This window comes from Bidens hawaiensis, unplaced genomic scaffold, assembly GCF_021521415.1.
Source record: "Bidens hawaiensis isolate Kalapana, Puna unplaced genomic scaffold, B.hawaiensis_p1.1 tig00025021_1, whole genome shotgun sequence".
Classification (NCBI taxonomy): Eukaryota; Viridiplantae; Streptophyta; class Magnoliopsida; order Asterales; family Asteraceae; genus Bidens; species Bidens hawaiensis.
Window position 1 is genome coordinate 53,041 of NW_027493982.1, and position 24,417 is coordinate 77,457.

General features: G+C 34.7%; 3 protein-coding genes across 4 annotated transcripts; all 3 read left to right on the forward strand.

Annotated features, from left to right (window-relative positions):
• The first annotated feature begins 2,053 nt into the window (after positions 1–2,053).
• On the forward strand, positions 2,054–6,050 carry LOC143570712 (protein kri1-like). Of its 2 annotated transcripts, XM_077056295.1 has the most exons (3): positions 2,054–2,112; positions 3,939–5,866; positions 5,958–6,050. In XM_077056295.1, exon 2 carries the CDS (start codon positions 3,949–3,951, stop codon positions 5,848–5,850), a length of 1,902 nt encoding a protein of 633 aa, XP_076912410.1. In that variant the 5' UTR covers positions 2,054–2,112; positions 3,939–3,948; the 3' UTR covers positions 5,851–5,866; positions 5,958–6,050. The 2 variants fall into 2 exon arrangements, with proteins under 2 accessions (XP_076912410.1, XP_076912409.1); XM_077056294.1 differs by lacking the exon at positions 2,054–2,112 and having other exon boundaries at positions 3,891–5,866.
• Positions 6,051–7,889: 1,839 nt separating this feature from the next.
• On the forward strand, positions 7,890–17,072 carry LOC143570713 (valine--tRNA ligase, chloroplastic/mitochondrial 2-like). Its single transcript, XM_077056296.1, has 27 exons — positions 7,890–8,046; positions 8,142–8,226; positions 9,143–9,275; positions 9,874–9,957; positions 10,024–10,118; positions 10,213–10,304; positions 10,517–10,570; positions 10,644–10,696; positions 10,782–10,849; positions 10,942–11,017; positions 11,094–11,177; positions 11,265–11,413; positions 11,498–11,615; positions 12,328–12,444; positions 12,543–12,763; positions 12,861–12,950; positions 13,300–13,411; positions 13,522–13,632; positions 13,824–13,961; positions 14,046–14,096; positions 14,190–14,302; positions 14,413–14,560; positions 15,156–15,260; positions 15,354–15,455; positions 16,003–16,075; positions 16,179–16,345; positions 16,726–17,072. Exons 1-27 carry the CDS (start codon positions 7,893–7,895, stop codon positions 16,852–16,854), a joined length of 2,922 nt encoding a protein of 973 aa, XP_076912411.1. The 5' UTR covers positions 7,890–7,892; the 3' UTR covers positions 16,855–17,072.
• Positions 17,073–19,015: 1,943 nt separating this feature from the next.
• On the forward strand, positions 19,016–23,319 carry LOC143570715 (fructose-bisphosphate aldolase 3, chloroplastic-like). Its single transcript, XM_077056297.1, has 6 exons — positions 19,016–19,175; positions 20,905–21,174; positions 21,246–21,355; positions 21,457–21,547; positions 21,611–21,880; positions 22,897–23,319. The coding sequence occupies exons 1-6, from the start codon at positions 19,017–19,019 to the stop codon at positions 23,173–23,175; spliced, it is 1,179 nt and encodes a 392-aa protein (XP_076912412.1). The 5' UTR covers position 19,016; the 3' UTR covers positions 23,176–23,319.
• The last annotated feature ends 1,098 nt before the right edge of the window (positions 23,320–24,417 follow it).

Consider the following 24,417-nt stretch of genomic DNA (forward strand, 5'->3'; position numbering starts at 1 on the left):
ACATCGCCGTTTGAGTTTACAGAAACGTTTCCTTCATGAGAAGAGTCAGAACCTGACTCCCCTTTTGAGTAATAAGCAGCAGATTCAGGCCTCGAACTCGAGCCTGAGTTAACCTTTGCACCATACATACCAGGGTCTTGTATCTGATCTGTTGGTGTTTCTTTTCGAACCATATTAAGCTCATAAGTTCTGAGCTTGTTTACTGCCGTTTCAAGATCACAATTAGGAAAGTCTCTGTCTTCCCTCATAAGAACGGTGTACATTTCCCACTTCGGTGGGAGAGCATCGAGAAGCTTTTCAACGATCTCTTCTTCTCGGTAAGCAATCGAATAATTGCTAAGCTCTGTCATTAGATGATAGTATCTGGTGATAATATCATCCAGTGATTCGTTCTTCAAAAATTTGAAGACGGAGAACTGGGTCTTTAAGAGTTTGATCTTTGATGCACGGATACCCACATTCCCCTCGAATCTATTTTCAAGAGCATCCCAAAGCTCTCTCGCAGAAGTGTACTTTCGGAACGTATGGAGAACCTCTTGAGGAAGTGCCGTTGTTATCGCAGCATGGGCCTTGCTTTCGGCCTCGTACATTTTCTTTTCTTCGTCCTCCATTTTGCTGTACTTCTTAACCACATCACGACCTTCGTATTGCGCAGTTGGAGGGATATATCCATCCTGGATGCATACCCACATTTTGGCATCCTGGTATTTGATGTATTGGATGAATCTGTCCTTCCATGCCACGAAGTCAGTTCCTTTCATCAGCCTCGGGGCCTTAGTGGCAGACCCCGCTTCTACTTCCATCTTGACCAAATCGGAGATGTTAATTGACGACATCCTTGCGAAAACCTGAAAAACCTGAAAATACAAAAAAAAATATTAAAACAGCTCAGTAGGCGAAGTTAAGAATAACTTCGCTTGAAAGTTAACTTCGCTGAAAAGAGAACTTCGCTGAGTTCTTAAATTCGCTAGACTTGGCGAAGTTAAAAATAACTTCGCTTAGAATGAGCGAACTTAGGAGGTAAGCGAACTTGGGTGGAAAGCGAAGTTGCGGATAACTTCGCTAAGGCGAACTTATGAGGTAAGCGAAGTTGTGGTTAACTTCGCTAATCCTTATATCTTCGCCGAAACCCTAATTCCAGTGACGGCAACTTCGCCTGAAGAATGGTAACTTCGCCCGAAGAACGGTAACTTCGCCCGATGAACAAGGAAACTGTTCAGATCTGTTTTCGTCAATCCAGCAGTTTACGATCAATGCAATGGCTTGAAAATGACTGTCAAGCACGAGCAAAACACAATCCCAACAAAAACACGTCCCGCGAATAGGTCAAACGAGACGATTTCTACACCCGCATGAAATCCCGAACCTCACAATCGAGCCGATGGCTCTGATACCAATTGTAGGTTCCTGGACGGATCGTACACGGGACGTCGCTAACAACGCAGGTGCGGAATCCCTGCGTAGGTAGATACGAGTGTAGAGTATGTAGAGATCGAACACACAAGCAATAAACCAACCACGTTATATTGATAACAAACACGTGACCCGAGGTCACTATTACAGACAATGACACGTAACACGGTTACTGAACCACTGAAACAAAACCCTAAACGACCAACACTAAACTGTTTCGGCTGAAACAGTTTATATACACGACAACTTCGCCACAGGCGAAGTTGTCAATAACTTCGCTGATTCAACAAGTTCGCCAGAGCGAACTTGTTGACAACTTCGCGTGTTACATAACATAAACATAATCAAAACATAATTGCATTACAGACTCGATTACAAATGCTAGACTATGAACTACTGACACACATGTACCAACAGCCCCGAGTATTCGACCAGGTTTGCCGGACTTTATACTCCTCATCTCTACATCTACCTTCAATTAGACCCGGCCCGGGCCGGCCCAAATATGAATCCACCCAACCCAACCAAATTCTTTGGGCCTCCCATCTTCTTATTACCCCCAATTTATATTCTTTTTATAAACATTTACATATTAATATATTAATATTAATTTTAGGGTTCCATTATCAACCAACCGATATTAAAGCTATACTGCTTGTTGTCAACCGTCAACAATCAAGCTTTTAACGACGACTCAAGGTATGTATCGATTTCATTAGATTAACTTTACTTATCACTTTTTAATTGTATCTGCATATAAACCCTAAATGTTCATATTTTAATTTACACCTACAAATTGAACTTATTTGAATGATATGTTTGAACTGATTAGTGACAGAATCATAGGTTCTAAGGCCCGTGAGTTACTCGAGATCGGCTCGTTAAAAACTCGAAATGAGCTATATTGAGTTCTAGGTAGGGGTGTTCAGTATTCAAATCGCACTCGAATAACTCCAAATTCGATTCGACTCGTACTCGAATTTGACGGTTCGAATTCGATTTTTAGTCATTCGAATTCGATTCGGTTCGAATTCGATTCGGTTCGAACTCGATTTTAGTAATCGAATTTCGAATCGAATATGAATTGATAATCATAAATTCGTATTCGATTCGAAATTCGAATTCAAATTAAAAATTTTATTTTTATTATATATATATATTATATATATACTTATGAAAAGATAAACTACATAAATCTTTTGAGTTATAGAGGTTAAAAATAAAAAGTTCATCAATGTGATAACTCTAAATGATTTATTTATTTTATATTTTTAGACTTATACTTTTTGTTGCTAAAAAACTCGAATTTATAGTGGTTTTTAAATTAAAATCTATTTTTTAACTGAATTCGAATTTGATTCGAACTTCATTTTCGAATCGAATTAGCTATTTTGAATTCGAATCGAATTTGTCGAATCTATTTCGAATTCGAATCAAGCTTCAAAATTTCAAAATTTGAATAATTCGATTTGAATAAATATGAATATTCGAAATTCGATTCGTTGAACACTCCTAGTTCTAGGGGCGCGGGTGTAAATTACTTTATATATATATATATATATGGTTTTTATGTAATATGTTTTTGTAAGTATAAATGTAAATAGTTATAAAAACATATGAATAAGATAATTAAATAATAATTGATGATAACCGAGGTGAGGTCAAGCGGAGCTTGAGCTTGACAAACTACTGACGAGCTGAGCTCGAGCTTTAAAAGTACCGTTCTAAATGAGCTGAGGTCGAGCTTGACAAGCTGCTGACGTGCTGAGATCGAGCTTTAAAAATATAGCTCTAAACGGCCTGAGCTCGAGCTTGACAAACTACTGACAAGCTGAGGTCGAGCTTTAAAAAATACAACTCTAAATGAGCCGAGATTGAGCCCTATTAATTAAACTAAAAGATAAAAGACATCGAGCTTGAGCTCTAAAAATACATCTCTAAAAATTCAAATCTAGTTGAGCTTAAACGAGCTCTGCTTGAGCTTTTGTAAAGGCTCATTTAATAATTTAATAAATGAGTTCTAGCCCAAGCTTCACATATCGAGCTTGAGCTGGCTCGAAAGCCTAAATGAGCTTTTTATGTATTTATTTTTTATGATATTTTTTTATATATACAAACGTATGATAAAAATAGTTGAATAATATATACTATGTTATTTATAAAAATTATAATGATGAATATATATGTAAATAATTATGAACGCATATAAATAAAATAATTAAATTAATAAAAAAAGAGCTGAGCCCGAGCCGAGCTCTAGCTTGACAAACTATTATGAGCCGAACTCGAGCTTTAGAATACAGCTCTAAACGAGCCGGGATCAAGATCAAGCTCTCTTTATGTGAAACAAACCAAGCGCTAGTTCTCTTAAATTAAAACGAGTCAAGCTCGAGCCCTCTTAGATTCAACATGTGAAGCTCGAGCCGTCTTAAATTTGAACCGAGCTGGGCTCGAGCCTAAACTAGATCGGGATTGGCTCGGCTCGTTTACACCGATAAACCTAACGTAAGTTATATGGGTTACAGAGTTAAAAGAATGGGGATGAAGCTATTTGGGGATGACGGTGACTCGGATGCTGGTGATTTATCGAAAATTGAAATTAACAAAGAGTACGCTCGCCGATTTGAGCACAACAAAAAACGTGAAGATCTGCAGCGGTTTGAGGAGCTCAAGAAGAAAGGTCTAATTGATGACAGTGAAGAAGAAGTTGATGAATCAACTGATAATGAGGAGGATATTGTTAATTATTCAACCAAGCAGGATTTGAAGTTTTTTGATGCGTTAATAAAGGTTAGAAATAAGGATCCGTCGCTTAAAAGCGAGGATGCTAAGTTATTCGATTCGGATGACGAAGAAGATGATGAAGAGGAAGAAGATGAAACCGAGGCTGCAGATGGTAAAAAGGAAAAGAAGAAAAAGAAAATGTATTTGAAAGATGTGAATGCAAAGCATTTACTTGAAAGCGGGCCCGAGTTTGATGATGATGAAGAAGAAGATGAAGAGCACGATTATAAAAACAAGAAAAAGAGTTATGTTGAAGAACTGGAGGTCGCGAGAAAGGAGTTTCTAGATGCAGTTGCTGCGGAAGATGATGACGATGACGGTGAACTGTTGAAGGTTAAAAATAATAATAATGAAGATGAAGATGAAGATAATCACGAGTATGAAAAGAAGCTGGATGAGTATTTTAAGGAAGATGATAAGTTAGACGAAAACGAGAAGTTTTTGAAGGATTATTTTAGGAAAAAGATGTGGTTAGAAAAAGATAACGGTAACGAAGGTGTGTTTGATGAAGTAGATGTTTTAGAAGATGAAGAAGAGTTAGAGAAGCAAGAAGATTATGAAAGAGGGTTTAATTTCAGGTATGAAGAAAATGCAGGTGATCTGGTGTTCGGTCATTCAAGACTAGTTGAGGGTTCGGTAAGAAAGAAGGATAACGCAAGAAAAGCGCAAAGAATGAGTAAAAAAGAGAGAATGGAACAAGCCGAGTTCGAGAGAAACGAAGAAGTAAAACGTTTGAAAAACTTAAAAAAGAAAGAAATGAATGAGAAGCTTAGAAAGATTAGAGAAACCGCGGGAATCGGTGAAAACGGTGAGTGTTTGTTAGATGAATATGATCTTGAAGAGGAGTTTGATCCTGAAGAGTACGATAGGAAGATGAAAAAAGCGTTTAATGATAACTTTTATGAAGCGGATGACGTGGACCCCGGTTTCGGTAGTGAAGAGGAAGATGGTGAGTTGGAAAAACCTAACTTTGATGAAGAAGACGAGTTACTCGGGCTTCCAAAAGGTTGGGATGATGAGAACGGGCCGGTTGACGGGTTCTTGGCGATTCGAGAAAAAACCCTGAAAAAGAAGGTTAAAAACGAGGGTAACGAAGAACAAATAGAAAAAAAAGTTAAAAAAAGTAAACGAGCTGAATTAGAAGACGAGTTGATTAAAAAGGAGATGGAAGAGTATTTAAAATTAGATTGTGAGGATACGATTGGCGATTTGAGGACACGTTTTAAATACAAACCGGTTAATAAAAACACATGTGGATTAAAACCGGAGGAGATTTTGATAGTGGACGAAAAGGAGTTAAATCAGATAGTTCCGTTAAAGAAGTTGGCTACTTATAGAGACGACGAGTTTGTTGTGCCACATCATAAGAGAAAAGAGCACAGGAAGAGGATTAAAGCTCTTATTCGAGGCGAGTCATCTGATGGTCAAACCAAGGATAGCAAGAAGCGTAAACATGAAGGTGGTCAAACCGAAACTCAAAAGTCAGAACCAGACGTGTCAGAACCGGACGTGGAAAATGATGATAAAAAAGAATTGTCGAGGAAACAAAGAAGAAAGTTGCGGTTGAATGAGTTGAAGATAGATGATAAAAGGCGTATGGCGTATGAAGGAACTACAAATAAAAGCAATAAAAAGAAGAAACAGAAATTCTAAAGATGCAGTTTAAAAGGTAACATATATTATTCATCACCTATTTAGTGTCATTTATATACTTTTATACAAGTTTCTTGATTTTTTGTTACTTTATGAATATTCTGCAGCTTCGAGTTTTGGCCGAGTTCGATTGAGAAAGATGTGATCTTTAATCAAATCCAACTAATTTGTGGATCATTTTTGGGATAATATGTTTTCTAGATGGGATTTTGTTGTTACTGTTGTTTAATGATACTTTGTAAGTTTAAACCAGTTATGAGTTGTGTTGAATTGTTTATGGAATGGATGATTTTATAAAATATTTTTGGGAAATTTGTGTTTTCATTCTTTGTTTTTGTCATTTTAGTACTTTGTTGTGTAATGTTTGCTATTCTGACACTCCAAATTAAACTGCTCAACCCGAAGCAAGTCAGTCGGTTTGAGATTTATACTGTTTGGTTTGGTTTTGTCACTGTTAAAAAACCTGTTATGAAAAAAATTTATTTTTTTTCTTGGAAGTAATAAAGTGTAAAATTTAAACTCACACATGTTTGAGATTTATACTGTTTGGTTTGGTTTGGTTTGGTTTGGTCAGGTCACTGTTAAAAAACCTGTTATGAAAAAAATTTATTTTTTTTCTTGGAAGTAATAAAGTGTAAAATTTAAACTCACACATAAACCGTCTAGGTGTAGCTTACCTTGTTAAAATTCGGCGTCAAACAAAAACCCGACTGTTTACATGGAGTGCGATCAATGGTTTGGTTTTCAGATTCCTTCGTTTTGTAACTGGCTAAATATCTGAATCCAGTTTCCTTGGTGTTCAATGGTTTGGTTTTCGGATTCCTACCAAAATGTTTTTATTAACCAAAAATCAGTTACCCTCGTATTTCGGTTTATAAAAAACTGAATAAGTACTTAAGTTGGATTTCAAGCCGTTTTATCTCCGTTCGATTTTTTGTTTTAAATAACTCAAAACATATCATTTTGACATTACACCTCCCTTGTTAACTAGTAGTTTCACACACCACCTTCGTCTTTGGCAATGTTTGGTTCTCGGAATTCATAGAAATTTGAAGGAATTGGAATTTAAATTCCATGACATGACGTGTTTGTTTAGATAAGAAAGAAATTAGAATTTGGAAGTATATGTATATGAAAATTTATGAATCCCTTCAGTTATAAAAGGAAAGTAAAAAATGCGTTGAAATGTTCAATTTAGTTCGAACCGAATCGAATCATTCATATTTTCATATACTTTTATGTCCCCGTTATATCTATATCTCCATTTCATGTATATATGCATTCATTTCATATTTGTTTTTCCTTCGAGCTGTAAACAAACAAAAAAACCGCCACCACAATAAGTTAAATTTACACCATTTTGACTAATCTATCGTTTTACATTTCAACCTATTTTTATACCAAAGACCCAATGATTTATATTCTCTAATTATGTTTTCTAAATTAACGTTTATTTTCAAACAGCTTCTCATTCCGGGTTTCCATACTCTCTAGCATAGGCTATAATAACAATTCCATGGAACACTATCTTCTTCCGAGCACCCATTTCATGTATTTATAAGTAAAAGTTTTAAGCCAAGTTTAATTTTGAATATTTAACCCAAATTAACCGGACCAAACCGAAAACCAATTGGTTAATTCTGTTGAGACTAATAACCGAACCGAACCGAACCCAACCTATCTATCAAGGACCAATAAGCGAAATACTTACCGCCTAGTTGGGGTGAGTAATAACCGAACCAAAAACCAAGGAAACCGAACCAAAATTAATCGAAAACCAGTCATTAATTATATATTTGTATCCCCGGTTAACTGAAATTAACCAAACCGAATCGAACAATTCATATTTCATACGCTTATAGATTTTATACCATGTATTTCAGTTTAGCTCACGTTTGATTTTGGTTATTTAACTAAAATTAACCGAACCAAACAGAACCTAAAACCGAAAAACTAACCGAATAAAACCAAACCTATTAACCGAAAACCGAAGCTCACTTTATCTTCTTCCCCGCGGAAAACCCCCAAATTGGTCTACTCCAATGGCGTTGTTCTCTAATACCACCACCAACCTCTTATTATTATCTCCTTCTTCTTTATACAAACTCAATCTCGTTATCTTTTCAACTCACCGTCGCACTGCCGCTTTATCCAGATTTCATTTTCGAATATCTAAACCAAGGTTTGTTGCAACAGGTATTAATTAATTAATTATTTAGGGTTTCGGTGTTATTTTCGTTACATTTTCAGTAATTCGCGTGTAATTGAAGCTGTTTGAATGTTAATTTCAGTTGCTGCATCGGAAAATGGAGTGTTTACGTCTCCGGAGATTGCGAAATCGTTCGATTTTACTTCCGAGGAACGGATATACAACTGGTAGTAAACACTCCATTTTATTGCAATTGAATGTAATGTTTTATGTTCGTCTGTTTAGTAAATGAGTGAACGAATGGATTGGTAATGTATTCGTTTAGGTTCGTCCGTTTAATAAATGACGAACAGGAACGAAGAGTTTCGTTCGGTAAGCTTAACGAACGGATTAGTAATGTATTCGTTTGTTTTTATAAATGAATGAACGTGAACAAAGAGTTCGTTCGGTAAGGTTAAGGTTAATGAACGGATGTGAAGAGAGGTCGCATTTGTTTAATTATGTTTGTGAACGTTTGGTAATGTATTCGTTTAGGTTCGTTTGTTTAATAAATGAACGAACGTGAACAAAGAGTTTCGATCGGTAAGGATAAGGTTAATGAACGCACACGGACAGAGGTCCTGTTTATTCAATTGTGTTCGTGGACGGTTTGTAATGTATACGTTTGTTAGGATATGTTCGTTTACACATGTGTGTTTGTTTATTAGAATTTTATGATTACTTTATTTATTTATTTTTGCTGCTACTATTTTGATATAATTATGTTTATGGTTACTAGGTAAAGCTTTTTTGGATATCGTGCGGTGTACTAATGGATTTTTGGGTTTTTTTGTGTTGATTTAGTGATTGTTATTCTTAAATCAATGTATGTTCCTTTGTGTCTGTTTATGTTCATTTGTGTCCGTTAGTGTCCAGTTATGTTCGTTTGTGTTCGTTAGTGTCCGCTTGCGTCCATTTCTATAGTTAACCAACGAACATGAACAAGCTCAGTTCCTTAACGAACGGGCATAGACACAGAATTTCGTTTGTTAAAGTGTTCATGAGCCGTCCATTTGTCCGACAAAAAGCTTGACGGACGAACACGAACAAGGTCTCATTTGGTTTGGTTCGTTTACAGCCCTAATGATTGATAATTGGTTCTAGGTGGGATTCTCAAGGCTATTTCAAGCCGAAAATCGATGTAGGAGGAAGTGAACCGCCGTTTGTTGTTTCGATGCCGCCTCCGAATGTGACTGGTTCTTTGCATATGGGGCATGCTATGTTTGTTACACTTGAGGTTGGATTATTATTGGTTATTAAGAACATAGATAGATGCATCTTCATTTCACATAACATAACCGTTTTGTGCTATTTGTTTGTTAGCTATATTGCTAAACATTAGTTCAATGGCATATAGGGGTGTGCATGGTTCGGTTTGGTTAGGTTATTAGACTCAACTAAATTAACCAATCGATTTTCGGTTAATCGGTTCGGTTTATTTGGTTAATTTTTTTGGTCTTCAGTGTGGTTCGGTTAATTTAAGTTAACAACCAAAATCAATTTGGGCTAAAAATTTTTACTTAGGATTACGTGTAATGGATGCATAAACACATGAAACGAAGGTATAAATACATAATATGGAGATATATATACATGAAATGGAGGTAGAAGTACATGAAATGGTGGTATAAAACAAAAAATACATGAAATGGAGTTATAAAACCTAGATTTATATGCAAATATGAATGGTTCGGGCCGGTTAATTTCGGTTAACCGAGAGTACGGAAAATACCCGATAATCGATTTTTGGTTAATTCGGTTATCGATGAATTTCTGTTCGGTTTCGTTGGTTTTCGGTTCCGTTATTGCTCACCCCAGTGGCACATGTCCTCCAGGATATTATGATCAGATACAACAGGATGAAGGGCAGACCTACGCTCTGGCTTCCTGGAACTGATCATGCCGGGATCGCGACTCAGGTTTGTGTTTAAAAACTCCTATATTTCTGTTGTATTTCATTTTTACTTGATAAACACTACATGCAGTTGGTTGTTGAAAAAATGTTGGCATCTGAAGGGATAAAGAGGGTTGATTTGGGTCGAGAGGAGTTTGCAAAGCGAGTTTGGGAGTGGAAGGAAAAGTATGTTTATTTAATTTATTTTTGGTTCCTTGGTGTGTTAGCATTCAAATCAGGAGTGTGTGCTTAACATGATCTAGTTTGGATATATCTGAAGGTATGGTGGAACCATTACAAATCAGATAAGGCGGCTTGGTGCTTCTTGTGATTGGACTCGAGAACGTTTCACACTTGATGAGCAGCTAAGTCGTAAGATAGTTTTCTTAATCAAATAATTTGATAATTGATGGCTATATTTGAATGTGTGATGACTAACTAAATGTTAAAGTGTTATTTTGGTTTTTACGTCTTGCAATAATGCAGAAACTGTTGATAAGTGTGCTTATTTAAATCTACATGTTTGCAGAGAAACATAACTTCAATAATCAGCATTTCATGACTTATATTTTTAATTGTTGCAGAAGCTGTTATTGAGGCCTTTAATAAACTTCATGAGAAAGGGCTTATCTATCAAGGTATAAATAATTTACACTTCTTTTTTTAAGAAAGTTACTTAAACAAGTGTCACTGTATATCGGTTTTTTATAGGCTCCTACATGGTTAACTGGTCCCCAAATTTACAGACTGCGGTTTCTGACTTGGTACATTTATATCTCTAATAACTAGTTCTCAGTTGATTTTGCCTTATTTTCGAACTACAAAACCAACGTGTTAATTATGTTTCAGGAAGTTGAATACTCCGAGGAACCCGGTTTTCTATATCATATCAAATATCGTGTTGCTGGAGGTTCTAAGTAAGCGACACATAATTTTCTTGTTTTCACATTTCACACATGTTGACTTGTTTGAAAAGGCATGACATTTTTGTTTCTTGAATACAATGTAGGAGTGACTTTTTAACAATAGCTACCACACGACCTGAAACCTTATTTGGTGATACAGCTGTCGCTGTGAATCCCAAGGTATAATTGCTTATATCATAAATCTTCATAATGCATTGTTAAACTATTAATATCGAATTTGTTATTATCTTTACAGGATGAAAGATATGCTAAATATATTGGAAAGTCAGCCATTGTTCCAATGACATTTGGCCGTCACGTCCCGATTATTGCTGACAAGGTACCTATGTTCACATGCTGACCTATATTATTTCATTTATTTTCTGAAAAGTATCACTGATAAAATGGTTTCCGACTTAAATGACAGTATGTAGATAAAGATTTTGGAACAGGGGTTTTAAAGATAAGCCCGGGGCATGATCATAACGATTACCTTCTTGCTCGAAAACTTGGTCTTCCTATACTTAATGTTATGAACAAAGATGGCACACTTAACGAGGTGGCTGGATTATATGGGTTGGTTACAAAATTTAAAAGTTTTTAACTTTTAAGATTCTTGATTAAAGAAGCATAATTTTTATTGCTGGTGTGTTAAATCAGCGGTCTTGATCGTTTTGAGGCAAGAAAGAAATTGTGGTCAGAACTTGAAGAAACGGGCTTAGCAGTCAAGAAAGAATCTCACACGTCACGAGTTCCTCGATCTCAACGGGGTGGAGAAGTAAGTTATATTTTTTGTAAAGGAAATAATAATTACTGTTGTAAAGTAGAAGTTAAGTCTTAAAATAGGTTAAAACAATGGGTAAATTTGTTAACTCTTAGATAAATAACTAGTTATTGGAGGTTGTTGAATAAGCTTGTAAACGAACAGAATGAAGATGAACGGAGCACGTTGTTGTCTGTTCTTTTATCTTTAACTGAACAAATGACCGAGAACATGAACAACTAAACGAACAAAGTTTTCTTTTTCGTTTTAGTTCATTAAGAAAATGAACATGTTCATGTTTGTTTGGGAACAGTATAAACGAACAGTTCACAACGTAAATGAACGAACATAACTGTGCTAAAATTGGTTAAAGTAAATTAGATCATGTGAACAACAATGTGTTGGGTCTAAAAGGTTATTAAAATTAAACTAATTTGTGATGGAGCTAAAAAATTTGAATGCATATATTAATGAACGTAAACTAATGAACATAAATGAATGCAAACAAACGAATATAAACCGATATAAATGAACAAGTTTAAACGAATGTTCTCGAACATAAATGAAAGAACTAGACATATGCTCATGTTTGCTCGTTTATTAAATAAATGTTCATTAATGAACTTCCCGCTGGACGATTCACTGAACGTTTGGCTCATTTACAGGCTCACATTAGGTTAAAACAAAGGGTAAGTAAGCAATTTTGATAATATTTTTTTTCAATCAGATCATAGAGCCTCTAGTGAGCAAACAATGGTTTGTGACAATGGAGCCTTTGGCTGAGAAGGCACTCGAGGCAGTGAGCAAAGGTGAATTAACAATTATGCCTGAAAGGTTTGAAAAGGTATGTATAAAGTATAATATTATATTGAGCCATTATTATTTCATAAAAAAAGTTATATGTGTTTCTTAATAGGTTAATTGTTTTTTTGGGTGATTCAGATATATAACCACTGGCTATCAAACATTAAGGATTGGTGTATTAGCAGACAATTATGGTGGGGCCACAGGATTCCCGTTTGGTATATTGTAGGTAAAGACTGTGAAGAAGATTATATAGTAGCTAGAAGTAATGATGATGCTCTTAAAAAGGCTCAACAGAAGTATGGAAAAGATGTTGAGATATATCAAGATCCAGATGTTCTTGACACTTGGTTTTCAAGGTTTGTTTAGATGATTTACCTGAAGACTTGAATTCACTGTTTCAGTTTAATGTTTTGAAATGTTTATATGAATTGTTTATATGGTGTTTGTTTGTAGTTCTTTATGGCCTTTTAGTACTTTGGGATGGCCTGATGTGTCTGCTGAGGATTTTAAGCGGTTTTATCCTACATCAGTACTTGAAACAGGGTATGCATTTCTTCTTGTTTTATGTATTCCAATTCAAAGGTAACTTTTTGCCGATACTAATATTTTAGAAAATTTGACTGATAGTTAACCGTGCTTGTTAATATTTAAATGTTGCATTAGTGCATTATAGATGGAGAATAATTTAAATGATAAGAGATATTTGTTAACTACAACGTCAGATGCCATTTCTCTGAATCCAAATGTAGCATTTTCGTCATATATTCTGAAGATTAAATAAACTTATATCAAAAGTTTCAGCGTTTTAAAAACTGAAAGACTGACTCTTTATCTATTGATGCGTTTAAACAAAGAATAGTTTGAAATATTATTTGCACTCCTATCCAAACAGGCATGACATATTATTCTTCTGGGTGGCACGTATGGTGATGATGGGCATTGAGTTTACCGGAACTGTCCCATTTACACACGTCTACCTTCATGGACTTATTCGGGACTCTCAAGTGAGTATGATACCATGACAAAATAGTCATTAGCTTATAAAAATGATACGTATTTGTTCTTATAAATGCATTTCTAACCATAAATTAAATAATGAATGTAACTGTTTCAGGGGCGAAAAATGTCCAAATCATTAGGAAACGTTATAGATCCTTTAGATACGATCAAAGAATTTGGCACTGATGCACTGCGTTTTACACTCGCTTTAGGAACTGTGGGCCAGGTTTGTCACATGTGCTTTTCTGGTGTTTAGTTTAATGTGGCAATTTCATATATAACCCTGAAAAATTGCATAATATCATATATAATCATTTCATTAATACAATTTATATATGATACTATATCAAGTTTTGAGGGGATATATGAATCTATCCCTATTATTTTAAATTATTAATACCTATTACATGTTTCCAGGATCTAAATTTATCAACTGAGAGACTAACATCTAATAAAGCCTTTACAAACAAATTATGGAATGCTGGCAAGTTTGTTCTGCAAAATTTACCTAATCCAAGTGACACGTCAGCTTGGGAAAGTTTACTGGCCCATAAGGTTTACTTAATGCCCTTTTTGCAATATATTTTTTCCTGATACTATTAATTGTTTATTCAGCTAAATTTTTATATAATTTTATAGTTTGATAAGGAAGAGCATCTGATTGGGCTGCCTTTACCAGAGTATTGGGTGGTAAGTTGGATCTTTCGATGACTATAAGCAACAGAAACCTATTATTTTATTATTATCTTTTTACCTTTTTTATAAATAATGTCATATATGCAGGTTTCAAAACTGCACATACTCGTTGATGCAGTCACAAATAGTTATGACAAGTTTTTCTATAATGATATTGCACGGGAACTATATGATTTCTTTTGGGGCGATTTTGCCGATTGGTAATATTCTACATTTATTCATTCATAATCTTAAGAAATTCGTTCCAGATTCAAACGTTACTGCCATAAAATCTAATATTTTGGATACTATTGATATGCTTCTGTTGCAGGTATATTGAAGCAAGCAAAGCACATCTTTACCAATCAGAAGATAAACAAATTGCCTCTATTTCCCAAGCAGTTCTTGTATACGTTTACGAAAATATATTAAAAATGCTCCATCCGTTTATGCCCTTTGTTACTGAAGAATTATGGCAGGTAATTAACTAAGTATTAACTTTAATAATGAATAGGCCTGTAAATGAACCGTACGTTCGAAACGAATGAACATGAACAACAGTTTTTGTTTATTTAGTTTAAACAAACATGAACAAATGTCTCGTTTGTTCATTTACGTTCATGAACGTGATTTGATGTTTGTTCGTTTATGTTTGTTTAAGTTCGTTCGTGTATACATTCATTTAAACATTCTAGGTCCACTAATTTTATGAAAAATAAGATACAACTTAATCTAGTTTTATTAATGTTTAGTCTCAACAGATTGATGGACGTGTATACTTTTAATTTGTTTCGTTCGTTTAAGTTCATGAATCATTTGTGTATACTCTTAGTGAATGAAGATAAACAAACACGTTTATTGTCTTAATGAACGAACCCGGACAGGAGAACCCCGTTCGTTTAATTCTTCGTGTTCGATCGTTTGTTCAGATAAAGTTAAATGAATGAACATGAACAAGACCCATTCATGCTGTTTGGTTTGTTTACAGACCTAATAATGAACTAGAAATTATATTGATTTTCATTTCATTTCATTTTATTATTGTATATTATTTTTCTAAGTTTCTGTTTTCAGGCACTTCCTAATAGGAAAGAAGCTTTAATAGTGTCTCCATGGCCTCTTACTTCACTTCCAAGGAATCTTACCGCCATAAAAAGATTTGAAAATTTGCAAGCTTTGGTGAGCTTATAATTTTGGTATTATTTACTTTGTGTGATAACTTATGTTATATAAAAATTAGAATATTAATATTTCATTTTACTTTTTATTTAGACACGCGCGATAAGAAATGTGAGGGCTGAATATTCTGTTGAGCCTGCAAAAAGGATATCTGCATCTATTGTTGCTAATTCAGAAGTCGTCCAGTATATTTCTGTAAGTACCCGTGATACTCGTTTATGCAAATTCTACCACTTTAACAAACGCTGAAGTAAATGTTACAAAAACCAATCCGAAATAACCGAAACAAAAACCGACGGTTTGTTTTTTAATTTTGTAAAAAACGAATTTCCACGTCGGTTTAGGTTTCGTATGTAACTAAAACCGAAAAAATCAAACCGAACTGAATGTATGGTTTTTTATTTTTTATTTTGAATGTTAACTAATTTATATGAATTTAATAAATAGTATAACCCAAATATTTTAGCCCAAATGTATAATAATCAAATAATTATCAACTAAGAAAAACATTTAGGCACACATTATTATTTTGGGCCAATTTTTTTTCCAGCCCAAATGTTAAGACCAAACCGAACACAAAACCAAAACCGGACGGTTTTCAGAAACTCGAAAACTGAATTTTCGGTTTTTGGTTTGAGCCCAAAAACCGACCCATGCACACTTCTAAAGTCAACCCACAAGGCTGACCCAAACCTGTTTAGCTTTAAACCACATCCGGTTAATAATTTTTTTTTGGTGACAGAGAGAAAAGGATGTATTGGCTCTTCTATCCAGACTTGATATGCAAAGTATCCATTTTACAGATTTACCCCCAGGTCTGCCTTTATTTAGCATCTATTAAATTCTCCCTGACATTAGTGTGTTTGTTTTATAAATAAATTGTTATAGAATTTAAATTCCTTCTTTATGTGGATTCAGTGGATGCAAATCAATGTGTTCATCTTGTTGCCGGAGAAGGTCTAGAGGCATATCTTCCTCTTGCAGATATGGTCGATATTTCTGCAGAAGTTCAACGGTTAACCAAACGCCTTTCAAAGATGCAAACCGAATATAACGCTCTTGTGGCTCGTTTAAGTTCTCCCAAGGTAATTATTTCACTACTTCATACCATCAACAATCTTGTTTGTGACACACACACACAGTGTAAAGATCAAATACAAGTCGTTTTTATCGTGTGAAACGGAGGAAAATACGCGATGGCATAATCGTATGCAACACATAAACAACTAGCTTAATAATTATTACGCTACTTGTTTATGTGTTGTAGCGTAATTACGTTGTAACAAAAATGCCCCCGCGTTTTTTCTCTTTGCTTCGCACTTTTAGGACGTTAACAATGTTTTGTAGAAGATCCTGACGCTATACATATATGTGTGTGTCTGTATATATGTATATGTGTGTGTTTTCTTGAAATTATATGTGTGCATGTCTATATATTCTTGTGACTATTGTTTTTCGTCTACAGTTTGTTGAGAAAGCTCCTGAGGACGTTGTTCGTGGGGTCCGCGAGAAGGCGGCAGAAGCAGAAGAAAAGTTGAATCTTACAAAGACCCGTCTGTCTTTTCTTCAATCCACAATTTTGGTCTCGGAGTAGATGTAAATTATGGTATCGTGTCTGTTGATAAACGTTTCATGGTTTTGGGCACCGTTGGATTACCGCTTTTGATCTGTCCTGGTAATATTGTTAAGGCAGCCAGCTAATGCATTGGCCAATTTTGGACTAGTTGTAAACCATTCTTACTAGCATTACTTACAAAGGCTCAGCATAAAATTATTTGTGTGGATGTAAAATTCTTTTTTGAAATTGGTTTTAGTTTGTTCAATTTAATATAGAAATTCTTTCAAGATTTAGTTTTGGTTATTTAAACATGTATATCATGTTAATGGCCAGCTTTAATCGTTTAATAGCCGGTTAGGCACGTTGAACCTTTGTTGAATGATTTATGTATGAATTTTTATTATGATTTGTGTGATTATTGATGTTTGTTATCTATGAACTTGTGATATTTGTGCTTACATATGATGTATTTGATTATTTGAGTTATTTGTATGGATTGGATCTGGCTTTATATGCAGTGATGCAAGTCTGTTTAGATTCTGTTTATCTCTAGGCTAACTTGGTTGGCTCAATCTTTTAGCACCCCACACCTGATTAACAGTTTAAATTGTTGTTACAGTTTCATAGATATATGCATTTCATAAATCAAATGGAAACTTATTATTTTATTACTGTTTACTAACTTCTTAATTTTAAGTCTTTCTTCTTTTTAAATAGTTTCAAAATAGTTTTCCAAGTAATAATAAATGTAAAACTTAACTCACAAATAAACCGTCTAGTTTGCCTTGTTTAAATTCAGTTTCAAACCAAATACACCGAGCGTTAACATGGACGACGGCGTCCAATGATTTGGTTTTCGTTTTTTTGGTTTTGTAACCGGCTAAATATCTGAATTATTTTTCCCAGATTTAACCAAAATAAATTTATTAAACCAAAAATTGATTAACTATTTTGGTTTCATGAAAAACCGAATAAGCAATTCAATTCAATTTCTAACGCTTCTAAAACAATACAATACGTTCTATAGTCGAAGTATAGTGGGCGCCATGGAGGGTGCAAAACGCCCCTAAAGCGTCGGGAATACCGTCCCGGGGGCGCTATGGGCTTCAAGTCATCTCTCAGCGTTTTGTACAAAACGCCCCAAAACTTTTGATGATGAGGCTATTCACAAGTGGACTAATAGTAGAGTTAGACCCGAAACCTTTTTTTTTAAAAAAAATTTATATGTATTTTTATGAAAACAATATGTATATTTAATGTTTAAACTTAATAACATAATAATTAGCTTGGTCTAGTGGCATAGGAATATGACTTCCAACCAAAAAGTTCTGGGTTATAGTCTCAAAATTTTGAGACATGTTGAAGTTTGTTTTTATACAAAAAAATTTTACACAATCCAAATAATAACCAATTATGTCCATCTAAAAAATGAATTGTTTAAATCCAACATAATACTCTTACTTAATACCCAAAATATTTTTCGCTTTAGAGGCCGGCCTCCACAACTATTTGTTAACTCAATGCACAACGTCTGGAAAGTTTTATATTATGACTTTATGATACCACTGAAAGGGTAAAATCGTCCCACTAATATAACATTACACCTACCACCACCACGTTAATAATAATAATAATAATAATAATAATAATAATAAGAAGAAGAAGAACGGAAAATTCCCAAAATGTCTCTTTGAGAAGAAGATTCCAAATTTATCCCTTTAAATTCACGTCATGAAAGACTCAACTAATGGATCAAATATAAATTATAAATTCTAAAGGGGTTTCTTGTTTTGTCCCTTACATATCTCGTCTCCGGCGATGCGTTTAGTATTCCGGGCGATGTGTTAGTTAAACCAATCAGATAATGACGTGTGGCCAGATCAAGCAGTCCACGATGTGTTCTCCAACCCATCTTCCCGTAATGCATCGCCGGAGACGAGATATGTAAGGAACAAAACAAGAAACTTGAATTTAAAGGGTTCTATCAATGGGACATTTTGGGGGGGTTTCCCTAATAATAATAATAATAATAATAATAATAATAGGTAGTTCCGCACACCACCTTCGTCTTATTATATATATGCGGACTCTCCCACACACCAACTCCCTTTATATTTATTTTTATTTATCATATTAACACACGCACATATATATATACACACACTCTCAGATCATCATCATCATCATCATCATCATCAATGGCGTCTGCATTAAGTTTTGTAAAACTAAACTCATCTTCTTCAATCAGTCAACGATCCTTCAATCAACAACAACAGCAACGTCCTCGGTCACGTGCCAATCACGTGTCCGTCATCCGTGCAGCCGGATCTTACTCCGAAGAACTCGTTCAAACCGCCGTAAGTCAGTTAGACAGTTTGTTTGTTACACTTTCTGTTACGTACGTACGTACGTACCGTCTTTAATTCATTCATTCATTCATTTTGTTTTTATGTATTGAGTTTTAAATAGTTGATCTGATATTGTGATTAATTCAACGGATTTGTTTGTTAGTGTTGGAATCAGATCTTAGGGTTTACTGTAATTGAAAATGGATATTTGTTTATAATTTTATAGTATGACACATAAATTTAGAGGTGTAAACAAGCCACTCTGAGACAAGCTCGAAAAATAAGCTTGTTTAATAAACGAGCCTAAGCTCGAGCTTCACTAGTGGGATCGCGAATCTAAATGTGACTATTATTTATTTATTTTTAATTTTAATTTAATAATTGTTATTATATATAAAATTATGATAAAAACAACTAAATATTATATATAAAATATATATATAAATAATTTAAAATATATATACAATAAATAATAAGTAGGAGCCGAGCTAGAGCTCTTTGTAAATTAAACGAGCCAATCTCGAGCCTAGTCAAGCTCGGGCTCAGCTCGTTTACTTCCCTAGAGATAATCAGAGAAAACAAGAATGGGTAAAATGGGTAAAATGAATAAACTTATAGTCCTATTTATCTCATTTTCGGTAGAATATTACATCACGTCAAATAATTTTCGATAGAATATTACATCGCATCAATAATATTGGTAATATTACATCGCGTAAAATAATTTTCAGTTGAACATTGCATCGCGCCATAGAATTTTTGGTAGAATCTTATATCCCTTCACATATACTTCTTTCACCCAAAAAATCCTAGACAGCATGCAAGTCTAGTCATTAATGAGTCGTATAGGGCTATAGGGATTGTATAGGTACGAGACGCCAAGCGTATACGAGTCGAATAGACAGGTCAAACTGCAGGTCTGGCACTTCCGTACCATTTTCGTGCACACAAAGTCTATTCGACTTGTATAGGACCGGATACGCTGGTGTCTAGGAGAGGGGCTGGTGTCCTAATAACATATTCCTTTTATTATTGTTAGTTGGGTAACTGTTGTGGTAGGCTGTGTGGTCATATTAAATATGCCTTTTTTTGTACAATGGACACTATATTTATTCTTGAACATGATCTTGCCTGCTTTCTTTTTCAAAAGTGTTGCTTCTTTGTTGACTTTTTTAATGCACTGAACATGATTCTATTTTATACTGCTCATTTACATAGCTTTTAAATCTCTTTTCTAAAATGGTATTTATGATAATTTGAAATGAAGTATGTAACATTTTGAAGCAATTACATTTGATCTTTGGTAAATTACCAACTTTTTGGATTATAAAACAATTGTGTCACTGGGTCATGGTACGAGATGTCAAGCCTATACGAGTCGAATAGATAGGTCAAACTGCAGGCCTGTCACTTCGTACCATTGTCGTGCAGGCAAAGTCTATTCTGACTTGTCATATCCACACATGTTTTTTTTTGCACAATGGAGAGTATTTTTATTTTTTAATGTGATCTTGACTGCTTTATTTTTCAAAAGTGATGCTTCTTTGTTGACTTTTTATTATGCACTGAATATGATTCTATTTTATACTGCTCATGTACCTAGCTTTTTTATTCTATTTCTAAATGATAATTGTGTTAAAATGAAGTGAAGCTTATATTTTATATCATTTAGAAGCAATTACATAATTACATTTAATCTTTGGTAAATTACTAAATGTTTTTTACCTTTTTGGATTAGAAAACGATTGCATCACCGGGTCGTGGTATCCTAGCAATTGATGAATCAAATGCAACATGTGGAAAAAGATTAGCATCAATTGGATTAGAAAACACTGAAACCAACAGACAAGCCTACAGACAACTTCTGTTGACCACACCGGGCTTAGGTCAATACATCTCGGGTTCCATCCTATTTGAAGAAACACTATATCAGTCAACTACAGATGGAAAGAAAATGGTTGACTGCTTGCGTGAACAGAACATTGTACCCGGAATCAAAGTCGATAAGGTAGGACCCATAGTTCAAGATTCTTGTTAACAGTTCATTAATCGTATAATTATATGTTTCATGTTTTTCAGGGTTTGGTTCCATTACCAGGATCCAACAATGAATCTTGGTGTCAAGGGTTAGACGGGTTGGCTTCTAGATCAGCCGAGTATTACAATCAAGGAGCTCGTTTTGCTAAATGGTGCGTTATATATATCGATATATCATATAAGTATGCAGATAATATTAGTACTACATAGTATTTAATATTATAATTAATTATCATCTTATGTTATTTTCTAGGAGAACTGTTGTCAGCATCCCGTGTGGTCCGTCTGCTTTGGCTGTGAAAGAAGCTGCATGGGGACTCGCACGTTACGCTGCTATTTCTCAGGTTTGTTTGCCTGCAATCAGTTTAGTTGACTTTTTAAACTTTGACTAAACGTGTGATATATAGGACAATGGGTTGGTGCCAATAGTGGAGCCCGAGATCCTGCTTGACGGGGACCACTCGATTGACACGACACTTGAAGTAGCTGAAAGAGTTTGGGCCGAGGTTTTCCATTACTTAGCAGAAAACAATGTTTTGTTTGAAGGAATTTTGCTGAAGCCCAGTATGGTTACACCCGGGGCAGATCATAAAGAAAAGGCTGACCCTGAAACTATTGCTAAATACACGCTCACCATGCTCAAGAGGCGGGTCCCACCTGCGGTTCCCGGAATCATGGTATGTATTTTGACTACTTTAGATGGTAATTTGACCAATTTACTTGGTTAACAACTCAATTTGGATCCTGTGGTCAAATGGGTTCAAGTAAAAGTTTTGGAACGGGTCAAAGCTGCCCTGTTTTTAACGCATTGAACCTTTGGAATCTTTTTGTTAAAAATTTTGGATTATAATTGTATTAAAACTAGGTCGGCTTGTAAGTTGTAAACGAACCGAACGGACACGAACGTGGGCATGTTCATGTTCGTTCATTTAACTTTAGTCGAACACAAACATGAACAATTATTCGAACAGTTTATTTATTTATTGTATTAAAATTAGGTCGGCTTGTAAGTTGTAAACGAACCGACTGAACACGAGCGTGGGCATGTTCATGTTCGTTCATTTAACTTTAGTTGAACACAAGCATGAGCAATTATTCGAACAGTTTATTTATTTATTTTATTATGTTTGATTTTTATTTTGTCCGTTTGTTCGTTAAGAAATGAACATGTTCGTTTTCACTCATCTTCATTCGTTAAAAATCTAACGAACAGTTTATGAATGTAAACAGACACAAACGAATGACATAATTGAACAAACATAAACATATATGAACGAAGTCAACGAACGTTCAAGAATGTAAATGAACGAAGGAAACATGTGGTCATGTTCTTGTTCGTTTAATCAAATAAACAAAATGTTTCTTTCATGTTCGTTCGTTTACTAGATAAACGAACTTCCCGTTGAGCGGTTCACTGAATGTTTTGTTCATTTGCATGCCTAAAATTAGGGGTTATTGCATCAAAATGCAACTTTCAAAATTTCACCTTTTTGTCATTGTGTGTAACATACTTTCAAATTTTCACCTTTTTGTCACTCATGGCAAGTAAAGTGATGACATGTCACGCTGCCACGTCATTAAAAAATTGAAGGTTTTTCTATTAATGACAAAAATATAAAAGCAAGTTTAACTGAATGGTTTTATTAACCCTTTAAATTAAGTAGTTTCTAAATAATATATTTTGGTTATGTAGTTTTTGTCAGGAGGACAATCAGAAATGGAAGCTACACTAAACCTACATGCAATGAACCAAAGTCCAAACCCGTGGCACGTATCCTTCTCTTACGCGCGTGCACTTCAAAACTCCGTGCTCAAGGCATGGCAAGGACGGCCCGAGAATGTAGAAGCGGGCCAGAAAGCGCTTTTGGCCCGTGCAAAAGCAAACTCGTTGGCCCAGCTTGGAAAGTATTCCGCTGAAGGTGAAAGCGAGGATGCTAAGACCGGAATGTTTGTCAAGGGCTACACCTACTAATCGGTCGGTTTTTACAGTTATTTAGTAGCCTAAATCGGTTTTGATATCTGCTTGTAATTTTCGATTTGGTTGAATAATGTGGTCTGTCAAGATTATGAGAATACTAAACTCTATTTATACAAATTGGTTACCTGTAGTGATTAACTGATAATCTGATATCCTTTTTGTATTGTATTGTGTTGTTTTAAAATTTTTATAAACTATATATTGTTAAAGATGATATATATATATATATATATATATATATATATATATTGTTTCAAGCAAAATGTTCAACGTTGGGTCTGTTTAACGTGAGTTTCTTGTCGTGTTTATATTTCTATCTGCCCTAATGTTTTTAAGTTGTTGCATCCTCTTCAACTTGTTATATCAGTAATATTTCTATCTTTTCACACTAAAGACAAAAAAAGCCGTTGATTTAATGCTTTATAGGGAGAATAGGATGGAAATTCAATGAGTGGCCGGGTGAGGTATGTTTAGCCAACCCTTATTTTTAACGGTCGGTCCTGGTTACTCACTATTTGTATCCCTAAAAATGAAACTCGGGAACACCTCTTTTAAATTATCCTTCCTTTTCCTTTTTTAAATGAAACTCGGGAACACAACATATTCCATCCCTCCTTTTTCTTCCATTTCCTCAGTTGATGACTCATCGAGATAGATTTATCTACTTTTAAAATGCAAGAATATTATAATACAACTTGATTCAAATTTCAGTATTCGGATATGATACGAGCACAAGATTAAGTAATATTAAAAACATAATACACGTGTACTTGACTTATACATGTAAATATTTCCTTTTTATTTTACCTTTTCATTTTTGTAATAGAGTAATATATTAATCCACCCACTTTTAGTTTTTATATTTTTAATTGAGTAAACTGTTGTTTAGTTTTTGTGGTTTGTTCAAATTTTCGGTTTTTGTCTAATAGTTTTAAATTTGCAATTTTTGTCCCCGTGGTTTCATTTTACTTGCAATTAAACCCGAATTCACTAATTCTGTGAAGTCTGGTTATTAAACCCATCAGCGTGCCCTTCACGTGCCCATCAGCTTCCGAATTAGGAGTGTGGTTTATTTTGGGAGAAAAAGGACAAAACTGCCCCTGCATGCTGATGGGTTTAACGACCAGACTTAACGGAGTTAGTAAAATGGGGTTTAATTGCAAGTAAATGGAAACCACAGGTACGAAAATCGCAAATTCAAAACTATTGGACTAAAAGCGCAAATTTGGACAAACC